This window comes from Panthera tigris, chromosome B3, assembly GCF_018350195.1.
Source record: "Panthera tigris isolate Pti1 chromosome B3, P.tigris_Pti1_mat1.1, whole genome shotgun sequence".
In the NCBI taxonomy this organism is placed as follows: domain Eukaryota; kingdom Metazoa; phylum Chordata; class Mammalia; order Carnivora; family Felidae; genus Panthera; species Panthera tigris.
The window spans coordinates 21378935-21400079 of NC_056665.1; the positions used below are offsets into that span (position 1 = coordinate 21378935).

A 21145-nucleotide genomic window follows, 5' to 3' on the forward strand; every position below is an offset into this window, starting at 1 on the left:
AAGTTATCAGAGAGCAGAGTGATTATTATTCAGAAGAAGTCACCTCCAGCTATAAATAAGGCTGTAAAAATGGGACTTACCAAGTGGATATCATGTAACCCTCATTAATAGAACAAACTCTCCATCCGGAAGCCCCCGTCCTCTTGATTTCTCGGTCCCAGTCTGAGTACGTCTCGAAGAGTGGAGTCTTTTGGCTGCTGCCACCACCGGCCCCGCTGCCGCCTCCTGAGGGTATTCCATTAATATTATTGGCTACAAGAAAAAGCAATACTATTAATTTTGTTTCAATGGTCACATTTCGTCCCACATTCCCTCTCCTCTCTGGGCACCTCCTATCAGAAACACGCGCGGACGGGGCACCTCTCCTAGATGTTCCTACTGCTCCCAGCAGTCCTGAGAAAGAGGCAGCCTTCCTCTTGTCAAAAGAACTCATTTTCCTTATCCAGCTCCCTCCTGACTCCTTTAGCACCATTGGTTTTTCTGTCCTTCTACTGGCTCCATCCCTTTTGCCTTCAAACACAAGTAAGTCACCTTGACTTTGAAAAGACTTTCATCTGACCGCACTGCACCACTCCAGCTGCCCAGGCTATACATTTTTCCTCCTCCCTGTTACTGACCACCTTCCCAAATGATGAACAATGCCTGCTGTGCAGATTTCCTCCCCATTTTCTCCTCTTCAATGGTCTTCCATCCCTACCGTTCCACAGAAACCACTCACGAGCCTCCCTCAGTCCCCTGCCCTCAACTGCTCATTTTCTCTACATTTTGCCTGGAACAATGAATGCATCCAATCATCTTTGTTCTGGTCCAGATCTTTCATCCTTCTGATACTGATGTCTCAATCCTTTCTATGGCTCACTATAAAATTTTTGGGTCTTCTAGATCTACTCAGTTTTCCTTTGATAAGCTCACAAGTGCTCCTTGTTCTCCACCAGAGGGCCACTCCCATCTGGGGATCTCAGCAGAGCGCAAGTGTACTTGAACTTCCTTAGCAAGGAGCCCTCTGTCATCAAGGAGAGCTGCTACCCTCTGGGAGAAGCCCACAGCCTCAGGAGCCTGCAGAATGACCAGAGAGAAAGAGGACATCTCAGCAATCAGCCTCATCTACCCTGGCGATCCAGGGTGACACACAGCATGATCTTTACTGGTCCTGTGTCTCACCCCTGAAGGCTGCTGACATCCCTGGCATGTGCTGCACTCAAACTGGCCTGCAGCCTGCCACGAGACACATTCCCCCCAAAACCATGCTTCCATGATGCTATACTCTTGCCTCGACTTTCCCTCATGCTCATTTTCCAACTTCCTTAAGCAAACCTACATGGTTTTGCTTAAAAAGCCCTTAGATAATTGACCTGATCTTTATGTCTCATTACTGCCTAACCCCATTCTCTCTTGTAGCCAAAGAAGCCCTTTCATCATCCCATGAACACGCCATGCCCATTCCTGTTGACTATTTAACACCTGGTGTGAGACAGGTATTTTCTGAGAACCTACCATGTACCAAGGCCCGAAAATTTAAAAGTAAGGTTGTCTCTCTGTCTTGAAAGCGCTAACGAGACAGAGGAGGGTGAGCTCAGCACTAGTCACAGTGAGGCAAATGTATGAGTACAGTGACAGCACAGAGGAAAATGACCCTAGTGCTCGCTGGAGACAAAGGCCGGGACAGGAGAGGCCTCAGGACTTGACCACAACTGAACAGAGTCCTAAGGAATGAGCCAAACATTGCCAGGTGGCTAGTGAGAAGGAGGCAGGCATGCTGGGCAGAGCAGAACACAAAACACATGGTGTAATTGTAAAACATCAAGTAATGAAATACAGCTAGAGCTTTAGGGATGCAAAGGATGGGGGAAGAGAGGCTGGAAAATTAGATGGGGCCAAGACTCTCGGTCTGTGCTGCCCCAAACAGTAGCCACTAGCCACTAGCCACATGTGCTATTTAAGCTGAAACAAAATTAAATTAAAAATGCAGTTCCTCGGTTGTACCAGCCACATTTCTAGTGTTCAAGAGCCACATGTGGCTAGTGGCTCCTATACTGGTCAACGCAGAGGAGAGAATATTTCCATCCCTGGACAGTGCTACTCTAGATTAGAAAGGATCCTGTGTGATTACCCAGTGATTCTGATTTTAGCAGGGCTTGTTTAAAATCCAAATGCTAAAGCTAAGCGCACAGCCTGGAGCCACCCCATCTAGAGCCTTCTCTGGGGTAGGTACAAGAATGTATGCAGAAGAACTTGGGAGTTGTAACCTCTCCAGGACACAGAACCTTCATGGAATTTCCAGGCAATTCTCACTTTACACAGTGTTCCGGAACACCAATAACCACAGAAAGCTATACAATATTAGAAAATCTAAGTAATTCATCATATGATCAAATTAAAGGGGAAAAAAAACCCATATGATCAGTTCAAAGTGCAGGAGAATATTTGATAGAGTTCAACACCTACTTATAATTTAAAAAACCAAAAACAAACTTTGGCAAATTGGGAATAAAAGGGAATTTCCTTACTTGATAAAGGGTAATTACCAGCAAACACACAGTAAACATCACCTTCATCAAAACCAGAACAGAAATGATGCCCGCTATCATGATTACCATTCAACACTGTACCAGAGGTCCTCGCCACACAATGAGATAACCACCACGGAAAAAGAAGTATAAAGAACACACTCACAATTTTCAAAGAGTGACATAAATAGTTTGGCAGGATACCCTCACCTAGGAGTCTAGGACCAAATACTTTGGAGTGTTTTGAAGTTACAGACTTTAGTAAGCCAGGCTGAGAAATATGAGATTGTTTCTCTGGCAAGATTTAGTCTCAAGATCTAACTAAGACCAATTTTCTGAACATAAATGACAGAAACTGTAAGACAATGCATTGTTTACTACTTTATAGGCTTGAGTTGCTGAAAACCTGCCTGTTTCTTAACAACCAGCACTAGGCTGTATGCTCTGCATCTTCTTCAAGGAGAGCTTATTAGAGAATGTGTAGCAGATACTCAATCTGGCATTAAAGAGTCAGGAAATTCGAATGCTTTCCAGAAATCCCAAAGGCCTGATGCCCGCAGCCTGCTCTACCAGTGGATTACTAATAGGGGTGCAGCAACAGACTGGCAAAAATCAGTCATCTTAGGGAGATCCAGCTCCCCTGAGAGTTACCTGAGTGAGGTTTGAGGATAGCTCATTAGCCAACTAAAAGTGAAACTATATAGTGGGCATTCCTGACCTTCGCTATCTTCTGTGAAACTCAGAACTCTAATCCCAGGCTGTGTTGAAATTATCGACAACAGTTTCCACTAAATTAGCCTCATCCATATTTAGAATGGTCTCAAGCAACAGCAAAGACAATAAAAGTGGTCACCATGAGAAGAAAGACTATCACTCTGATGATACTGCAGGAATTAGAAGCCATAGGGTGAAAAGGGTAAAAACAGAGCTGTGATGTTAAGTTCAACAGAGTGAGTCAATGAAGTGGGTAGCGAGATTTGGACTTTGGGCCTGGGGTGAGGCCAGGATGGCTGCATTTCTAAAAGATGTAGGAGGCTGGCCCAGAACCACTAGTAATCAAGAGACAGGAAGATCAGTCACAGCCCCGTATAGCTACACTAAGAATCTTAAAAGAACTGACAAGCAACAAACTTTAAAAATTCCTACGCTGTTTCAAATGGACTATGTATTCTGTAAGTGGTTTTCAAATAAGCATGTAATGGAAAATCTAACACTAAGACCTAAGTTCATAAAAAGGACAAAATTACAAAATAAAATCAACCTCACTGAAAACGTTTACTTTCTGCCGTGAGTCTAATCACAGCTTGAGGTTACATCCCAGCATTTGCAAGCTCTGCCACGGGGGAGAGCTGCCAACACTGAGGCTACAGATAACTTCATGAGGTTTGCACTTCTTCAGACCAGAAGCATAATCTGACATCTTATCAATTTTATCACAAAGATGAATCTGTACTTTGAGGACACTATTTGACTAATAATAATCTGACTGATGAAAGCAGGGTCCTTTCAAATTAAAAAAGAAAAAAATAGAGCCACTGTTTTTGTTTGTGCCAGTGCGTCCTGTGGCATCATCGTGCAGGAATGTTCCAGGCCTGTGGGTGCTATGCATCATCCCTTTGGGATCCTCTCAGAAGTACTTGGGTGACTGCTAAGCTTTTCAGAGATGTGTTTTGTTTTGTTTTGTTTTGTTTTTTTTTATGCAAGTGATGCCCAATGTGAAAGAAAATCTCAGAGTGCCTAAGTTCCTCCACAAGATTCTGTCCTTAGGTAACTGCAGGGGACATCCTCTAACTTCAGATCTTATTTGTGGAAACAGCTTTGTCACCTACCTGCCTGCAAAAAGGACTTCTTTATTCTTTAATCCAGCCAATGAATCAAGGTGGCATCCAGAAGTTCAAGAGTGGATTAGTGGGCATCTTTCACTCACAAATTAATGAATTCTGACTGCAGTGTGTGGAAATTTCAGGCTTCTTTTGATCTTAAAGATGCAGTTTATGCTTCTGCAACAGCACGGAAGGATATTAAAGGATGTTACCCTATGAGGAATCTTAACAAAACTCTGGTCAAGTGTTATGTTTATGAAGTACCTGTCAAAGGAGGAGGTGACTGAAGGATGTAATATGAAAAGTGGTCCTGAATATTTTAAGTATGAATTATCAAATTTTATCAACAGACTATATGTAAGAAGACCTATAGATCTGATTGATGTAAATAAGAAAACCCAGTAGAAGAAGAGCTAGGGGTTGAGTAACTATTTAAAGTATAATTAACCCAGAGATGCCCACAAGGAATGGATGAAGAAAACTGAAAAGTAACTGAAGCAGGCATCAGGTTCCCAAACGCATAATGAAGTTCACTGTATTTGCTGAGCTCAAGTCATTACATTTTACTGCAGAAGTCATGCATCTAAACCCTGGACTGAATCATTTCTACTAGAAAAAAAATAGCATCAAGAATTGATCTGTATCATAAACAAATTTAAGTGGGAATCAAAGGCTCTCTCCTACAACTCTTGGACTTCTTGAAACCTGCATTTCAGTTACTCTCTTGCAACTTTGGGTGAGGATCTTATTGAAAATAACCTTGATGATGATGGTCTGTAGCTTGATGATGATCCAAAGAAACAGTCACCTAACAAGTAGTGCAGGGTCTACGACACTTTACGTTTAGGTTGTAAGTGAATTTTATAGTTTATGTTAAGAGATACACTTAAAAAGTCAATTGTACTGCTAAAACCTAAGTTATGATTAGTTACATTTTGATAAGAAAAATTAAGCAACAAATAGTTTTTCATCCAATTTTTATAAATATAGCACCATATGATAAAAGCTACCATTTCTATGGTGCTTACAAGTATCTTTTAAAAGAGTGAAAATACAGTTATACCATATGCATCTGCAGATACTGTGTACTGTTCCTACATCTTAATGTATTTACAGTCTAGTGATACTTGAATATGCTTTTATTATGTAGATTTAAATTACTACAATGTTTTGAGGTAACAAAATGAAAGACCAATACAACTACTAATTTGTAAGATCTCTCTCCAGACCATGCTGGGGTGAATTGATCTTTCATTACAAATATGTAACTGATTTCTTTTTCTTCCTTAATGGTAGGAGAGCATGTGCCTCAGCAGGTCACTAATCCACAAAGGGCTGATATGAGATGTGACCTCTTTGTTCTTCCTCTATCCTTTTATGAGATTTTTAAAAAATGGTTGATTAAAATTATCTTTGCATATTAAAAATGTTCAGAATTACATGGTCAACTGGAATTCTCCCTGGCAATGCCATCACACTGAGTGATGTAATTACAAGTTCAGCATATGAAGAGTACTATTTTACTTGTACAGAAACTGCCTAGAATAGACTTGTCCTTTGGACAGATGCTCCTCTTCCTTTCATCAATCTTACTCAGAAATATAAAGTCAGTATTTTGATGATCTTAATGAAGTCCACTGAAAAGCCTAACCACTCTAGCTTTTGCATGAAACCACACCATGCCAGAAAAGATCATGCATTTCAAATATCTTTTACTTTTCTGCCAGTTTTCTTAAAAGATAAGATTACTCTAACTCAAGCTACCAATTAAAAGTGGGGAGGAGGGAGATCTTTCTTCACCATAAAATACAAGCCAGGGACTGTAGATAAAATACCTGACATGATTTTTATAAGCCTATGTTTATAGCTGCTTGCAGATTCTCCCTGTTCACTTTTTAAGAAATAATCTAACAAATATTGTCTCTTTTAGTATATAGCGCTCACTTCTCTAACAGTTATGAAGTTCATAATTCTACAGTCATTAAAGCCCATGTACTTGGAAGCCTCTGACAAACATAAGAATAAAACTTACACAAAGTAAAGTTAGTCACAATATTTAATATTTTCATATTTACCTGAATTGTGGTATTTTTTCCCAACATATTCAAATGCAAAGAGTAGCTGGAGGTCTGTTGGCTGGGAATAATGAGCTATTGCAAGGCATACCTAGGAAAAATTCTACATTTAGAATTTGATTTTAACACACTTATTTAAATGAAAATGTACAATAAGGCCTTGATTACTGGGAGCATCATCTTGGATGGGGCAGTGATTACAGATATTTATTTACATGTTTTTTTCTGTTGACCTAGAATGTGAAAGAGCTCCTTAAGGCCAGGTATCTCATTCACTGTTGTGCCCCCAGGACACTGTTTATAATCTTTAGTGAGTACATGGTTAAGTATTCAGTAAGTGTTTACGGAGTTGAATTTTAACAGGAAAGTAATTTTATTCAAATAAATGAAACTCAAAACCTAGAGAAGCATTCTCTAAAAAGGCAGTGACATATATATACAGTCCTAAGGAAAGGATTGAAATAGTTTCATTTTTGGTGGACTATAATGACTTAATACCAGCAATCTGGAAGGTTTAATGTAAGGTATGAAATTTTAATGTTCATACCCCATGGATTAAAAAAAAAAACCTGAACTTAACAGAAAAGCTACAGTGACAAAAAAATAAAAATTAGCAAGAAACCCTAACATACAGGATGGCTCAAAGAGGTACATCAAAAAAAAAAAAAACAAACAAAAACGTGTGTTTAAGGAAATGGTTTGAGACTATGCCTATGGTAGAGAAAGTGTGGGCTTTGGAATCAAACAGATCGGGGCTTACATCGTAGGTCTACCAAACACCTGCCATGTAAGTGATGCAAAATCAGTTCACCTCTCTGAGCTTCGGTTTGTGCATCTGTGAAATGAAGACAATACCTATGGCTGAAATAAGGATTAACAATCTTAATGCATGCCTGGCTTCTGGAGAAGCTCCATACATGGAAATATGGTTGGTATTATTCCCAACTGCTGCTGGATAGAAGGAAAGACAGACAGTGCTCTATGTTTGCAAGGCCCTAGACTAGATTGTAGAAGAAAACACTCGTAAATGAACAGAGCGGAAAGAAGAACTACAAGACATATGCAAGGAGAGAAGAGGAGATCTTATTTGAAAAGATTACATATCATTTAGAAGGAAAAGCGTTAAGCCACATGACATATGTCCAACAGTGAGCAAGCAGGAAAAGTTCAGTTGTTAGTCCATGTCCATTAGCAGTGTTTGGGATGTGTTGATGCAGGTTCTACCTGTAACCAGTTCTCATTTAAAATACATTTTAAAAGTCTTTTATAGAATAAATGTTTCCTGTCTTACTAAATTAGAATATATATACAAATAAGAGGACAGAGTTTATCATTAGTTTTAGTTCTGACTAAAAACAACAATTACCAAAGGTTCCTGAAACCTTTATATAATAGCTCGATTTTCTCAATGGCTACAAGGAGAGCTTTCTATGACAGTCCCATTTAATGCAATTAGAGAGAGTAAGCTACATTTCCATCCCTGATCTGTACAACAGTCTTCCTGAAAGAGCCTCTTCTAGCAGCAAGACTACTGCAATCCGTACGTCGAATCACCACTTCCTATTCCTCCGGGCACCATATTGACTTTATGAGTTTTGTAGCGCTTTTTTCAAGATTATCTTTCATTTTTGTTCCATTTCTCTGCACGATCACAGCCATGTTCTTAAGCCATACTCACCTTTCGGCATGTCTGTGGGCTTCCCCACATTCTGAAAAAAATCCACAATGCCTAAGATTTCTCTTCTGAAGATAAAATTCTGACCAACAACTTTGCTCCCGGGATAACCTGCCACAGTGCCCAGATACCTGCCTAATAAATGCAATCTTCTCATTCTTGACTCTTCCCCAAACTGGTTCTCCTCCACCAGACATCCCTTCCCATCCCAATATTCCTTCAGTGGTCTCCTGTTGGAGAATGACGTGCCTGCACAATACTGTGTCTGCCTCACTCACAGTCACCTCCTCTGCCACACGCTGCTCGGGAAATCCTTCTCCACAGCTCAGCCAACCACACTGTCTCTGAAACTACCATCTCTGTTCAACTCGAATCTCTTCACAGGCCTTCCCATGACAGAGCTGATTTCCCAGTATTAACTGCAGAAACGCTTCTGTTCTATCTGAATAACAGCCACTGTGATATAAAGTGTCTCTTCAGTTAGCTATGCTTTCGTATAAAGTATTCATGAAATAGTTTTAAGTATAGATAAAATACAAATTATTCATGAAATAGTTTTACTTAAGTATAGATAAAAAGGGCATGGGCGTTCTTTGTTTTAAATTCCATTCCTCAAGGGTAGATGCTGCGTCTCTCATTCATTCAACAGATACTTCCTGCACATCCACCATGTCCAAAGCCCTGGGGCAGCAGCAGCGAACAACAGAGACACAGATCCCTGGCCTCACTAAGCTTACATTCTAGGGGGGAAAACAGACACGAAACAAGATAAACAAAAACTATAGTAAGTGAGATAATTTTAAGTGCTAAAGGAAAAAAAAAAGTCCAGCAGGGAAGGGATATGAAATGTTATGGTGAGGCGAGAAGGAAATAGGTTAATAATTTAGAGGAGACCAGGAAAGACCTCTCTGCACAGAGCTGAGCGAAGACTTAAAGACTTCTAAGCATTTTTGCTCTCTTTAGTAGCTTTCTGAGGTTGCTTTTTTTTTTTTTTTTTTAATTTTTTTTTTTTTTCAACGTTTTTTTAATTTATTTTTGGGACAGAGAGAGACATAGCATGAACGGGGGAGGGGCAGAGAGAGAGGGAGACACAGAATCGGAAACAGGCTCCAGGCTCCGAGCCATCAGCCCAGAGCCTGACGCGGGGCTCGAACTCACGGACCGTGAGATCGTGACCTGGCTGAAGTCGGACGCCCAACCGACTGCGCCACCCAGGCGCCCCCTGAGGTTGCTTTGAGCATAACAGCAGCTGCACTAAAAATACTAGTGGACAAAATTACTTACAACATAGTAAGGAAAAGTGCTCTAAGCCAATGAAACGATCATATCATGTTCTCTAAGACATTTAGAAAGCAGCCACAGGCCTTGTTTACACAAAAGAAATTCACAGATCACTGATTATGGAATACGCTGTTTATGGCCACAAAGCAAAAACAAACAAAGCCTATCTGCTAGGCAAAACCCAACATAGCCCAATTCTAAAAAGCCCTTAAGAATAACACAACATCACATTTTTAAGGTTAGGAAAGCAAATGGGTATGTGTAATAGCATCTTCACTTAAAGAAGACTATGAACAATCTTGTGAAACTGATATTGTTTAATCACCTGCACAATGCCGGATTTTGGCAGGGAGGGGGCACAACTTGAACTAAAGCTTGTGCTCAGCAGTGTCATTAAAAGATGCAAAATGTATTTCTATGTAACCTAAGTGAGGGTCATCTTTGAGAACCCAGATATAGGCACATACCACTTGCGTTATCTGGGTTACATCATGCTGTTATGTAGGACACTTTGAGAAGAGAAATAAAGCCAACATTCCTCTCCCTCAAGCGTTTTCATACACGCTCTTTAAAAAGCTTATGTCCACATTCCTAGCTTCTGTCACTGAGAGTTTCAAAGACTTAAAAAAGTAGGTCTCATTTTCATGTAAAATTATTCTAATTTTGTAATGTACTCCATAAGCATTAAAAATTTTTAGAAAATCTCTACATCTTTAAAAACTGCTCCTGAAAATAGTTCATTTGCACTGGTTATTATAAAGAATGAGAGTATCTTGGTATTAAAGACAGTGAATTACGGTAAATATTTTATTGGAGGAAAAAAGTAAACTACTTCTAAAGTGATTTTTGGGCCAAGACTGATTCTTGTGGACAGAAGCCAGAAGTACCCACAGCTGGCTTCTCCTCTAAGACCAGCCAGGGGTGCAGCCCTAGGGAAGCTCAAACCTTATCAAGTTCTAGCACACTGGCACACAAAACTGGTTTCCTATATTTTTGTGGTCTAAAAAGCCACCAAGGAGTTAAGTCTCATATTCAAGGCAAAAAAAAAAAAAAAAAAAAGAAAAAAGAAAGAAAAAGAAAAGTTCAGGAAAGGCCAACTTATTGTTAAAATCTATAGATGGGTTGAATTTTCACTTCTAGAAAGTATGCCTGAACAAGTAGTTCACCACCACGTATTCTGAGAATAAAGTGGAGACAAAGGACAAATATTTCACTTGCCATCTTTATATATATATATATTTTATAAGTGATAAATCATTGAAAAATATATATATTTTTTGTCCCTCAGTTTTGAGCATAGGTTCTACAAAAGGAAATGGTGACTTCAAGTTGCTTTGAGGCTAGGTGTCCAAATTCTGCATTATCAAATTCCTTTTTTCTTTCTTTTTTTTTTTTAATTTTTTTTCAACGTTTTTTATTTATTTTTGGGACAGAGAGAGACAGAGCATGAACGGGGGAGGGGCAGAGAGAGAGGGAGACACAGAATCGGAAGCAGGCTCCAGGCTCCGAGCCATCAGCCCAGAGCCTGACGCGGGGCTTGAACTCACAGACCGCGAGATCGTGACCTGGCTGAAGTCGGACGCTTAACCGACTGCGCCACCCAGGCGCCCCTCCTTTTTTGTTTATACAGATCTGTCCCAAATATCCTTATTTACCTGTGACAGACCAAGGATAATGAAGAATGCTAATGGATGCAGTAGCACAATGTCATCTAATTTTGTCATAACATAATTTAGGCAACAGTAACTAGACTACCAGAAGGCTATAGAGCAACATTTAACAAAATGTGAACCAATTTAGCATTCTGAGATCTTGTATTTCAAACAGAAATATAAACGCTTTTAGTATTTCAAAGCTAATCAGTGGTTTACCCACCAAAGAACTCTGAACATGCATCTTGAAACACTGCATTTTAAAACGTGCATCCTAAAACAACTTAAAAAATCAGAGCATTTCCAGAGAAAATTTAGCAAAGTTTCTGGGAGATATAGTCAAGCTGTAACTTTCCAACTGTTACCTAATTTTAGATGAAAACTTGTTCACTTCAAATAAAAGAATTATGCTAGAATTCTCATTTTTAACTCATGAAGCCAGTAAGCTTTAACAGCACACGCCTTAACCTCTCTGTGTTTGAAAATGTGTAAATTAGGGAAAAAATTCTTTATTTATATTCCTACTGCCTCTAATTTTTTTCCTGTGCCTCCCTTCCCCCCAACATGACTGTACAAAAGACAAAAAGAGCATTTCCTTCAGGCCTGAGGTTACATCCTTTTAATATTTTAAGATAGTGGGGAAAAGGATTTTTGCCAGAAACTTGGTCTTGGGAAAAGGCATAAACAGTTGGACTAGGCTGTTTTTGTAGACCGTTCAATGCGGCCCCCTCCATCACTTACCAGCAGCACAAGGGATATCCTGAATTTCCAGAACACTCATCTGTTTCATTCATTTGGCAACTACTCACTTATGTGGAAACATCTTTTATGTCACTACTTTTTACCAGTATTTAATTTTCAGCTGTTCACACTCTATCTTCTCAACTAAGCACTCTGCCTCACACATCAAAAATAACCAGCAAGTATATACTAGAAGGCTCAAGAATAAAGCCAAATAATTATGATTTCCACTTATTGAAATAGAGTCAACTGAAAAATACAGTTGAGAGTGGGAGAAAAGGAAACTTTCTGAAAGAATATTGGGCCACTGTATCAATTTCTAAAAAAAAAAAATCCTGTCCTAACTAAATCTCCTAAGTTCTATGGTGTCCCTATTCTTGAAATGCTATACATCCTGAAGTTAAGGTTTGCATAAGCAGATTCTTGATGCTTTGATTAAATTACACATATATATTTTAGCTCAAGAAAGTAACTCGGCTAAAATGTTTTATATACAGTCTATTGCCTAATTACGCCTGAAGTCTTTCTATATATGAGTGGGCATCTCAAATTAGTAAAATGCCAAAATCACAACCTGCAGAAATGAACAGCTGAAAGGGGTTTTAAAAGCTATCTAGGGGATGGGGAACCTGGGTGGCTCAGTCAGTTGAGCGACCGACTTCGGCTCAGGTCATGATCTCATGGTTTGTGAGTTCGAGCCCCTCATCAGGCTCTGTGCTGACAGCTCAGAGCCTGCTTCTCTTTCTGTGTCTCCCTCTTTCTCTGCCCCTCCCCCATCCATGATCTGTCTCTGTCTCAGAAATAAACATTAAAAAAATTTAAAAAAAAAAAAAAAAAAGCTATCTAGGGGCACCTGGGTGGCTCAGTCAGTTGTGCATCCGACCCTTGATTTCGGCACAGGTCATGATCTCATGGTTTGTGGGATTGGGCCTTGCATTAGGCTCTGCGCAGTCAGCACAGAGCCTGCTTAGTATTCTCTCTCTCCCTCTCGCTGCCCTTCCCCTGCTCACGCTCTCTCAAAAATAAAACAAACATTTAAAAAAAAAAAGGCAATCTAGTTGACTTTTCAAAAATGCAGCATGCTGGAAGATGGTTTCACAGACTCCCTCTGAAAACTTTTAGCCACAGAGTCCACCATCACCCTGCTCGATTATCTAGTCCCAGTGGTCCAGCACTTTCAGACATTTATCTTATTATGCTTGCCTTCTTGTGAAGAAACCACCAAAGTGTATGAAGACAGCTGCCTTAAGAATTTTTTGATAGCCTCATTTTGAAATCATCAGAAAATTCACTGCGGTAAGTCTACCAACCATGGAAAACAAATGCACCCACTTTTTGGTGGTGTAAAAGCTGTCTCATTTCTGCAAGAAGGTTCCACTTCACTAAGAAAACTGTTCCTTTATTCCCAATGTGTAGGAGCAGGCTTCTCCTGAAAATTCTGTTATTATTCTCTGCATTTGCTGCACCATATAGATGGGCTGGTAGGGCATTAGGTCCACCAGCTTCACTTGTTGGCCAAAGCCAAATGTGGGATGAAGGAAGTAGGAATTTCTGTCATGAACCTTATTCCATGAGTAGGCAAAAAACATTCCCCAGAAGGCAAGAGAAAAACAAAGCCAATGAAAAAGTCCCTAGTTTTTAGCTGTTCCTGTGAATAGCACTCAAATTAATTCACTATGATTTCTTTACAGCACTGAAGACTATGGGTGTCTCCCATAACTATATATTTACTTAACCCTTCGGTAACTTAAGTCTAGCCTTTAGTTCATTGATAAAGTTCTGAGGTATTTTCTAAAGTTCTAACCAAGAAAGAAACCAGCTGGTACTGGTCTTAATGCAAAAGACACACTAATTTTCACATCACAGTTTTTGGTATATTAGGAGCTGATGACAAAAAAACCCCACAACTATACAGAATACTTTAAAACAGTCATAAATTAGTCCAAGGAAATAGTTCTATTAACATTCTTGGTTTTGACTTTACTTAAGGAGATATCTGATAACTTCCCCTAAAAAAAAGTCTGAGCAACTGAGAAAGGAGAATTTCCATACAGAACTGATATTGGTAAATACAGTGTGAAACACAGAACTTGATAAAGCTTAATAATATTACCTTTTTGGCACTTTCAGGACCCGATTCATCAAAGCGAAATCTGACAATTCTGAAATCTTTACAGTAAATAATTAACTCTGTTGGATTAAATTTCAGTTTCTGGTTGGGACCTAGGACTTTCTGCTTCCTCTTGTGGTCATTTACTAAAAATGAAAAAATAAAGAAAAAAATGTGTAAAAATTCTTTCTTGTTACCCAGCCTTTCATACACTTGAACAAATTATTACTGAAAATAATTAAGTTACCCACCATTTGAGCACAGCTTCTCTGGAATCTGTCCTATCTGTCTACAACTTCTAGAGCTTTGGGATATTGGTGTTAACTTTGCTTTTGACTAGATTTTAAATGATCTTTGCACAAACCACTTAAGACACATTTAATGCTTAAAATTTTAATTAAAGAGAGGACAAATATTCAGAAAACACAAAAAGCTATATATGCTATATTTCCACTTAAAAATATGGGGTGCCTGGGTGGCTCAGTGGGTTAAGTGTCTGACCTTGGCTCAGGTCATGATCTCACGGTTTGTGAGTGTGTCAGCTGTGCTGACAGCTCAGAGACTGGAGCCCGCTTCAGATACTGTGTCTCCCTCTCTCTCTCTCTGCCCCTCCCCTGCTAGCGCTCTCTCAAAAATAAATAAATGTTAAAAAAAATTATAATAATTTATTGACTTCTCTCTCTTTCATTAATGTTCTTAGGACTGAAAAAAAAAGGGGAGGGGGAAGTAAACCTATAGAAATAAATTCCAACCCAAGTATCTGATTCTTTAAGCAATACTTCCTAAGAAGAATCAGTTTTCATGGACTGAGTAAAGACTACATACCTGTGACAATTTGCTCAATACATGTTAAAGGGACATCATGCTCACCAAGAAGAAGATTTCTGTAATGGAATTTCTGAAATAAAAAATTATGTTCATGTTAAGTCTTTTCCCAATAACCTCAAATAGTAATAAGAGCCTTACTTTCAAATGTGATGAGAAACTGTGATGTCTATCCCTAAAAAGAATAAAAAGCTTTTGCTTGCAGTGCTATGACAATTCTAATGATAGAGTATCTTAGAACACACTTCAGTCGTAAAAAGAAACGCATGCTGTGTTCATGTTCTCTCCACCTTTCTCTTCAAACTTTTATATGTGAGGTTAAACTGTACACTACAATACAATATCATTATAATACCTCAGATATATAATATTGTCAATCACTTCATAGGCAACCATTTACATGTCTAGTTCTGGTTGAACTGTCATTAAATATTAAAGAAAAAGGGACTCTTAAGTCATCAGATTTTGATTTTACAAAGGAGATTTCAGAAAATCACTCTTTAGAAAGTAACTCTTTTTGGGGTGCCTGGATGGCTCAATCAGCTAAGTGTCCAACTTCAGCTCAGGTCATGATCTCATGGTTTGTGAGTTCAAGCCCCGCATTGGGCTCTGTGCTGACCGCTCTCCCTCTCTCTCTCTGCCCCTCCCCTGCTCACACTCTGTCTCTCTCTCTCTCTCTCTCAAAAATAATAAACATTAAAAAAAAAAAAGTAACTCTTTTGAGAGCAGTAATTCTACTGGGAATAATCTTTAGGCAAATTATAACTTTTTTTTTTTTTTAAACTTGTGAACAAATGTTTTATACTCATTTTAAAATTCTGAACATAGTTGACACTATTAACCTGCTGTCAGTAGAGCACTGGCTTATTTGGCTATTAGTGGTATCAGATGTATGCTATTTCAAGTATATGCATCTCATTTACAGTGAAGTCTGGGCCAGAGATAAAAATGAAGCTAAAAACAAAGGGGAAAACCTAGTCTACAACCAAATAAGCAAGTGTATCTATATACTAGGTATCTGTAAATGCCTTTAGTCTAAATATACCTACAAAATCTTGCAATAAACACACAAATATATAGTAAATATTTTGGTAAATTAATGAATGACTGTATGAAATATACTTACCTAGAGTAAGACTTCAGTCAAAAGTTTATAATTAATATCCAAATATTTGAGTAGAGAATAATTACTATTATAAATAAAAATCCAGGGGTTAAAAGTATTTAACACTTTACACATCAAAATAGAACAGCTGAGGAAAAGTCCAGAATTTTAAAGTTAATCAAATGAACATCTGAACTTTTAAAAACCGAAATTATATGGAACTACTGTTTTCCAGTGAGACCATAAAATGGCAAGAGGGTGATTAAGGAAAAAATTTACTCGTATTTTTCTTCATTCTAACTGTACTAGAAATTTTGAAATTTCAAACTAGAATTTGATGTTTCAGAAAAGGAATTAGTTAAAAATACTATGAAATCTATAAAATGTGTTGCACTTACAAAATTTTTTGCTAAATAAACTTTTCTCTTTATGACTAGTAAAAAATGGACATCTTATTTTTAAAAGCAGTTTAAGATGTGGAAGAAAGAAAATAAGAACTCCCTTATTGAAAGGGATACATAAGCAATAATCACAGGGGATAAAAACCAAGGTGACTCACATCTCACTAATTCTGTTCCTCAAGTCCCAACATTCTTCTTAAACTTTATTTTGAATTTTAATATAATAAATTCCCAACACTGTTAATCCCTTAATGATTTTATTATAGTTTTCCACACCTGTTTTTTACGGAATTATATGTACTCCTTACAGTCAAATCCTTGATACAATTAAACAACACACAAATGAAACACACCTGTAATGGCATTGGGTCATCCGTAATAAAGGAAATTTTGAAGTTACTGCAGATCAGCTTTCCCCACAGATCATACTGACTTGTGTCTGTTGCAATACATTTTCTCACAAAGTTGACTTCATTTACGACAATTTCTCCTTTAAAAAAAAAAATATTGTGTGAGCTACAACTATACCATAAAATGTCTAGTCACTGTGTGGCCTACAAGGACTACTTCCAGATGATGACGGTAAGAAGGGACGCTTACAGGAGCCAGGCACCATGGGTTTCCATCCTCACAACAGTACCAGTAACAGCAAGAGACTGCCCCCCATTTATAAGTACAAAAACTGAGGCACAAAGAGCTTAGAGGTCTGAGATGGTTCAACCAGAAAAGCTGAAACTGAGCCTGCATTCTTTAATACTATGTGATACTGCCTTCCACTATCATTTACTGAAAGGCATTCTGGAGAAGAAATAAACTATACTCCTTCAGAGTATTACTGGATGGAATATTTGTGTTTTATTAACATGTGATTTTACATCCCAAACCAATGTCTTTGACTCCTTTCCTAAGGGATGAGAAACAGACTTTGGGTTTAACCCAAAAATTAATAATGTAATCTATTATTGGTAAATAGGGTTCAGGATGGCAAGGTAGGAAGATCCTGAACTCACCTCCTCTCACGAACAGAGTTTATAGCTACATGTAGATAATTTCCCGTTAAAAACAAAAAAAACAAAAAAGTAAAGGCAGGGCACCTGGGTGGTTCAGGTGGTTAAACGTCCAACTTCGGCTCAGGTCACCATCTCATGGTTCATGAGTTCAAGCCCACAATGGGTTCTCTGCTGTCAGCGCAGAGCCTGCTTGGTATCCTCTGTCTTCCTTTCTCTCTGCCCTAACCCTGCTCACATGCACACACTCTCAAAAATTAATAAACATTTCAAAATATTTTTTAAAAAACCCAACAACACCTGAAGGCTGAGTGATGGCTATACATTGGGCAAATGAGAACGAAACCATATAGAAGCAGGTAAGAGAAGGTGGGGCATCCCTGCATGGTGACCCATGATGAGGATGGAACTCAAAACCCAGAGGCTCTCCCTGAAGAGTAAAGAGTTCAAATGTTACACATCAGGCATCCCAAGTTTTAAGGCAATCTTTAAAGAGACAAGACCCCAAAACAAGAAACTCTGAAAACCAATGAGGCTTGTGTCCCAATAAGACCCATAAGATGATAGAGATCTGAGAAGCTGCCCTTAAAAGGCTCAGACACTTAAGACTCACCCACCCGAGGGCCCAGGTCAGAGGCAGCCAATGGTACCCAGACTTAAAGTAAAGGAGGATCACCTGCTTATATTAAAGCGTTGGCCCGAAGGGCAGGCATCTACTCTAACATGCTTATCTAGGAGCCTGCTGGAACATTCTCCCAAAACAGAGACTGGTGGGCACCATTTTTGCACACTCCCTTTGCTGTGCTCCACATCACCAGTATCTCCCAGAAGGGAGCTTTTACATGCATCTGGTGCCGCAATTTTTGTGGCTGCCAACTAGGGAATGCCTCTTGACTGCCTGGCTCTGGAGGCCAGGGGAGCTTGCATTCTTGGTCCCACAGGACTATAATGATCAATGTTACCCAGAAAGGAGCACATGCCCCTGCCTGGAGCCCTGATTTTTGTGACTGCTGCCAGTGGACAGGTCTCCATCATGTGGCTCTGGCAGCCAGTGGGATTTACACTTTTGGGTCTTTTACAGTCACAGGACTGTAACCAACAGAGAAAGAGTTCTTGAACAGCTGCTACCCTCAGAGCATAGCAAGAGGCAACAGACCCAGAAGCACAGTCTTTCTGTGAAGGAGGACCATTAGCTAATCATCACAACTACGGCCTGAGAGGCAGGTTTCTAATTACAGACACATCCAGGGTCTGACTGTAATTCTTTCCAGCGACTGCGGAGGGTGGGCGCTGTCTTTGTGGTCATCCTCTGCAGCACTCCACAGCATCAGTGTCTCCTAGTGGGGAGCTTTACATGTCTCTGGTGCCCTGGTTTTTATGTCTGGAGCCCCAGGTTTTGCAGCTGCTGCCCGAGGACATCCCTTGATCACCTGGCTCTGGTGAGGCTCTTACATTCCTGGGTCCCATGAAACTGTGGCAATTGGAGATGGCTTTTGGCACACTACCAGCCCTAGGACGCTGTGCAGCCAGGAGACAGGCACAAACCCTCAGTCTTTCTATGAAGGAGACCTCTCTGCTTGTGCTAGAGCCTTGGCCTGAAGGGCAGGTTTCAGGTTGGCATACAGTTAGTGGTCTACAGAACTGCCCTCGAAGAAAGCAGCCTTGTGGGGGCCATCTTGATGTTCTCCCTCTGCCTTTCTTCAGCCTGCCAGTGTCATCCAGAAAAGTGTTTATTCACTTGTCTAGAGCCCTGATTTTTGCTACTGCTACTCAGGGAACATCTAAAGATCTTCCGACTCTGGTGGCCAGCAGGGCTTACACTTGTGGTCCCACAAGACTATATACATTTGCGTATCTTAAAAAGTTGATGCCAGAGGGTTGGCTTCCAGTCAGCTGGAATCTAGGTGCTGAGAACCCCCCTTTGGAACACTGACAGGTTTGGCACATCCTAAACTACTGGAAGCTATTAGAAATATAATAGGCCGTTTGGACAAGCATGACAGTTTGAGAGACAACAAAGAACTGGGGTAGGGGAGAACAATAAGGTTCACCTCCTATACAAGGACCCTCCTTCAAGACTTCAAGTCTTCGAAGACTCCTTCGAGACGTAGTTGTTTCATCTACTGTATAGAAACCAACACAGAGAGTCGAGGAAAAATGAAGAAACAGGGGAATAATCCAAATGAAAGAACAAGATAAAATCTCAGAGAAAAAACTTAGTTAAATAGAGGTAAGTAATTTACCTGATAAAGAGTTCAAAGAGCTCACCAAACTGGGGAGAAGAACACACGAACACAATGAGAACTTCAACAAAAAGATGGAAGTTATAAGTACCAAATAGAAGTCATAGAACTGTTGAACACAATAACTGAACCAAAAATACTCCCAGGGGTTCAACAAGAGACTAGATAAAAAAGAAGAACAAATCAGTCAACTCAAAGGCAAGGCAGTAGAACCCACCCAAATCAGAATAGCAAAAAGAAAAAAGAATGGAAAAAGTGAGGACAGCTTAAAGGACTTACTGGATAACATCAAATAGCTAGCATTTACATCACAGGGCTCCTAGAAGAAGAGAAAGGGGGCAGAAATTTTATTGGAAGAAATAATGGCTGAAAATTTCCCTAACTCGGAAAAGAAAATGAACATCCACATCCAGGAAGCTCAGAAAGTTCCCAATAAGAGGAACCCAAATAATTAAAAGCAAAAATGAACTACTGGGACCTCATCAAGATAAAAATCTTCTGCACTGCAAAGGAAACAATCAACAAAACCAAAAGGCAACCGGCATAATGGGAAAAGATATTTGCAAATGACATTTCAGATAAAGGGTTAGTATCCAAAATCTATAAGGAACTTACCAAACTTAATACCTGAAAAACAAACAATCTAGTGAAGAAACCGGCAGAAGACATGAATAGACACTTTTCCAAAGAAGACATCCAGATGGCCAACAGACACATGAAAAGATGCTCAATGTCACTTATCATCAGGGAAACAGACTGAGATACCACCTCACACCGTCAGAGTGGCTAATATCAACAACTCAGGAAACAGCAGATGCTGAAGAGGATGTGGGGAAATGGGAACCCTTGTGCACTGTTGGTGGGAATGCAAACTGGTGCAGCCACTCTGGAAAACAGTGTGGAGGTTCCTCAAAAAATTAAAAATAAAACTATCTTACGACCCAGCAATTGCACCAGTAATTTATCCAAGGGATACAGGAGTGTTGATTCATAGGGGCACATGTACCCCAATGTTTACAGCAGTGCTTTCAACAATAGCCAAATTATGGAAAGAGCCTAAATGCCCATGAACTGATGAATGGATAAAGAAGATGTGGTTTATAAGGTGCCTGAGTGGCTCTTAGGCTCAGGTCATGCTCTTACAGTTCAGGAGTTCAAGCCCTGCAAAGGGCTCTGTGCTGAAAGATGTGGTTTATATATATATGATGGAATACTACTTGGCAATGAGAAAGAATGAAATCATGCCATTTGCAGCAATGTGGATGGAACTGAAAGGCATTATGCTGAGTGAAATAAGTCAGTCAGAGAAGGAGAGATATCATATGTTTTCACTCATATGCAGATCTTGAGAAACTTAACAGAAGACCATGGGGGAAGGGAAGGGGAAAAAAATAGTTACAAACAGAGAGAGAGGGAGGTAAACCATAAGAGACTCTCAAATACAGAGAACAAACTGAGGGTGGATGGGGGGTGGGGAGAGGGGCAAATGGGAGATGGGCATCGAGGAGGGCACTTGTTGGAATGAGCACTGGGTGTTGTATGTAAGCAATGAACCACGGAAATCTACCCCTAACACCAAGAGCACACTTTACACACTGTATGTTAGCCAGTTTGACAATAAATTATATTTAAAAAAAAAAAAAAAAAAAAAAGAGAAACCCAAAGAGACCCATGCCAAGACACATTACAATTACAATGTC

The 21145-nt window shown here is 39.6% G+C and overlaps 1 protein-coding gene across 4 annotated transcripts in view; it reads right to left on the reverse strand.

The window, feature by feature from the left end:
• MTMR10 (myotubularin related protein 10) overlaps positions 1 to 21145 on the reverse strand; it is a 55638-nt gene that overhangs the window by 17952 nt on the left and 16541 nt on the right. The window contains exons 1-6 of one of the 4 annotated variants that reach the window (XM_042988265.1): positions 20061 to 20098; positions 16549 to 16685; positions 14690 to 14762; positions 13868 to 14010; positions 6406 to 6496; positions 81 to 252 (exon numbers count right to left, since the gene is read on the reverse strand). In XM_042988265.1, the coding sequence (XP_042844199.1) occupies positions 81 to 252; positions 6406 to 6496; positions 13868 to 14010; positions 14690 to 14762; positions 16549 to 16560 (491 nt within the window). In that variant the 5' untranslated portion in view covers positions 16561 to 16685; positions 20061 to 20098. Of the gene's footprint in view, positions 1 to 80; positions 253 to 6405; positions 6497 to 13867; positions 14011 to 14689; positions 14763 to 16548; positions 16686 to 17289; positions 17317 to 19724; positions 19926 to 20060; positions 20099 to 21145 lie in introns of those variants that run through there. The other 3 variants (XM_042988263.1, XM_042988266.1, XM_007095876.3) reach the window with 3 other exon arrangements.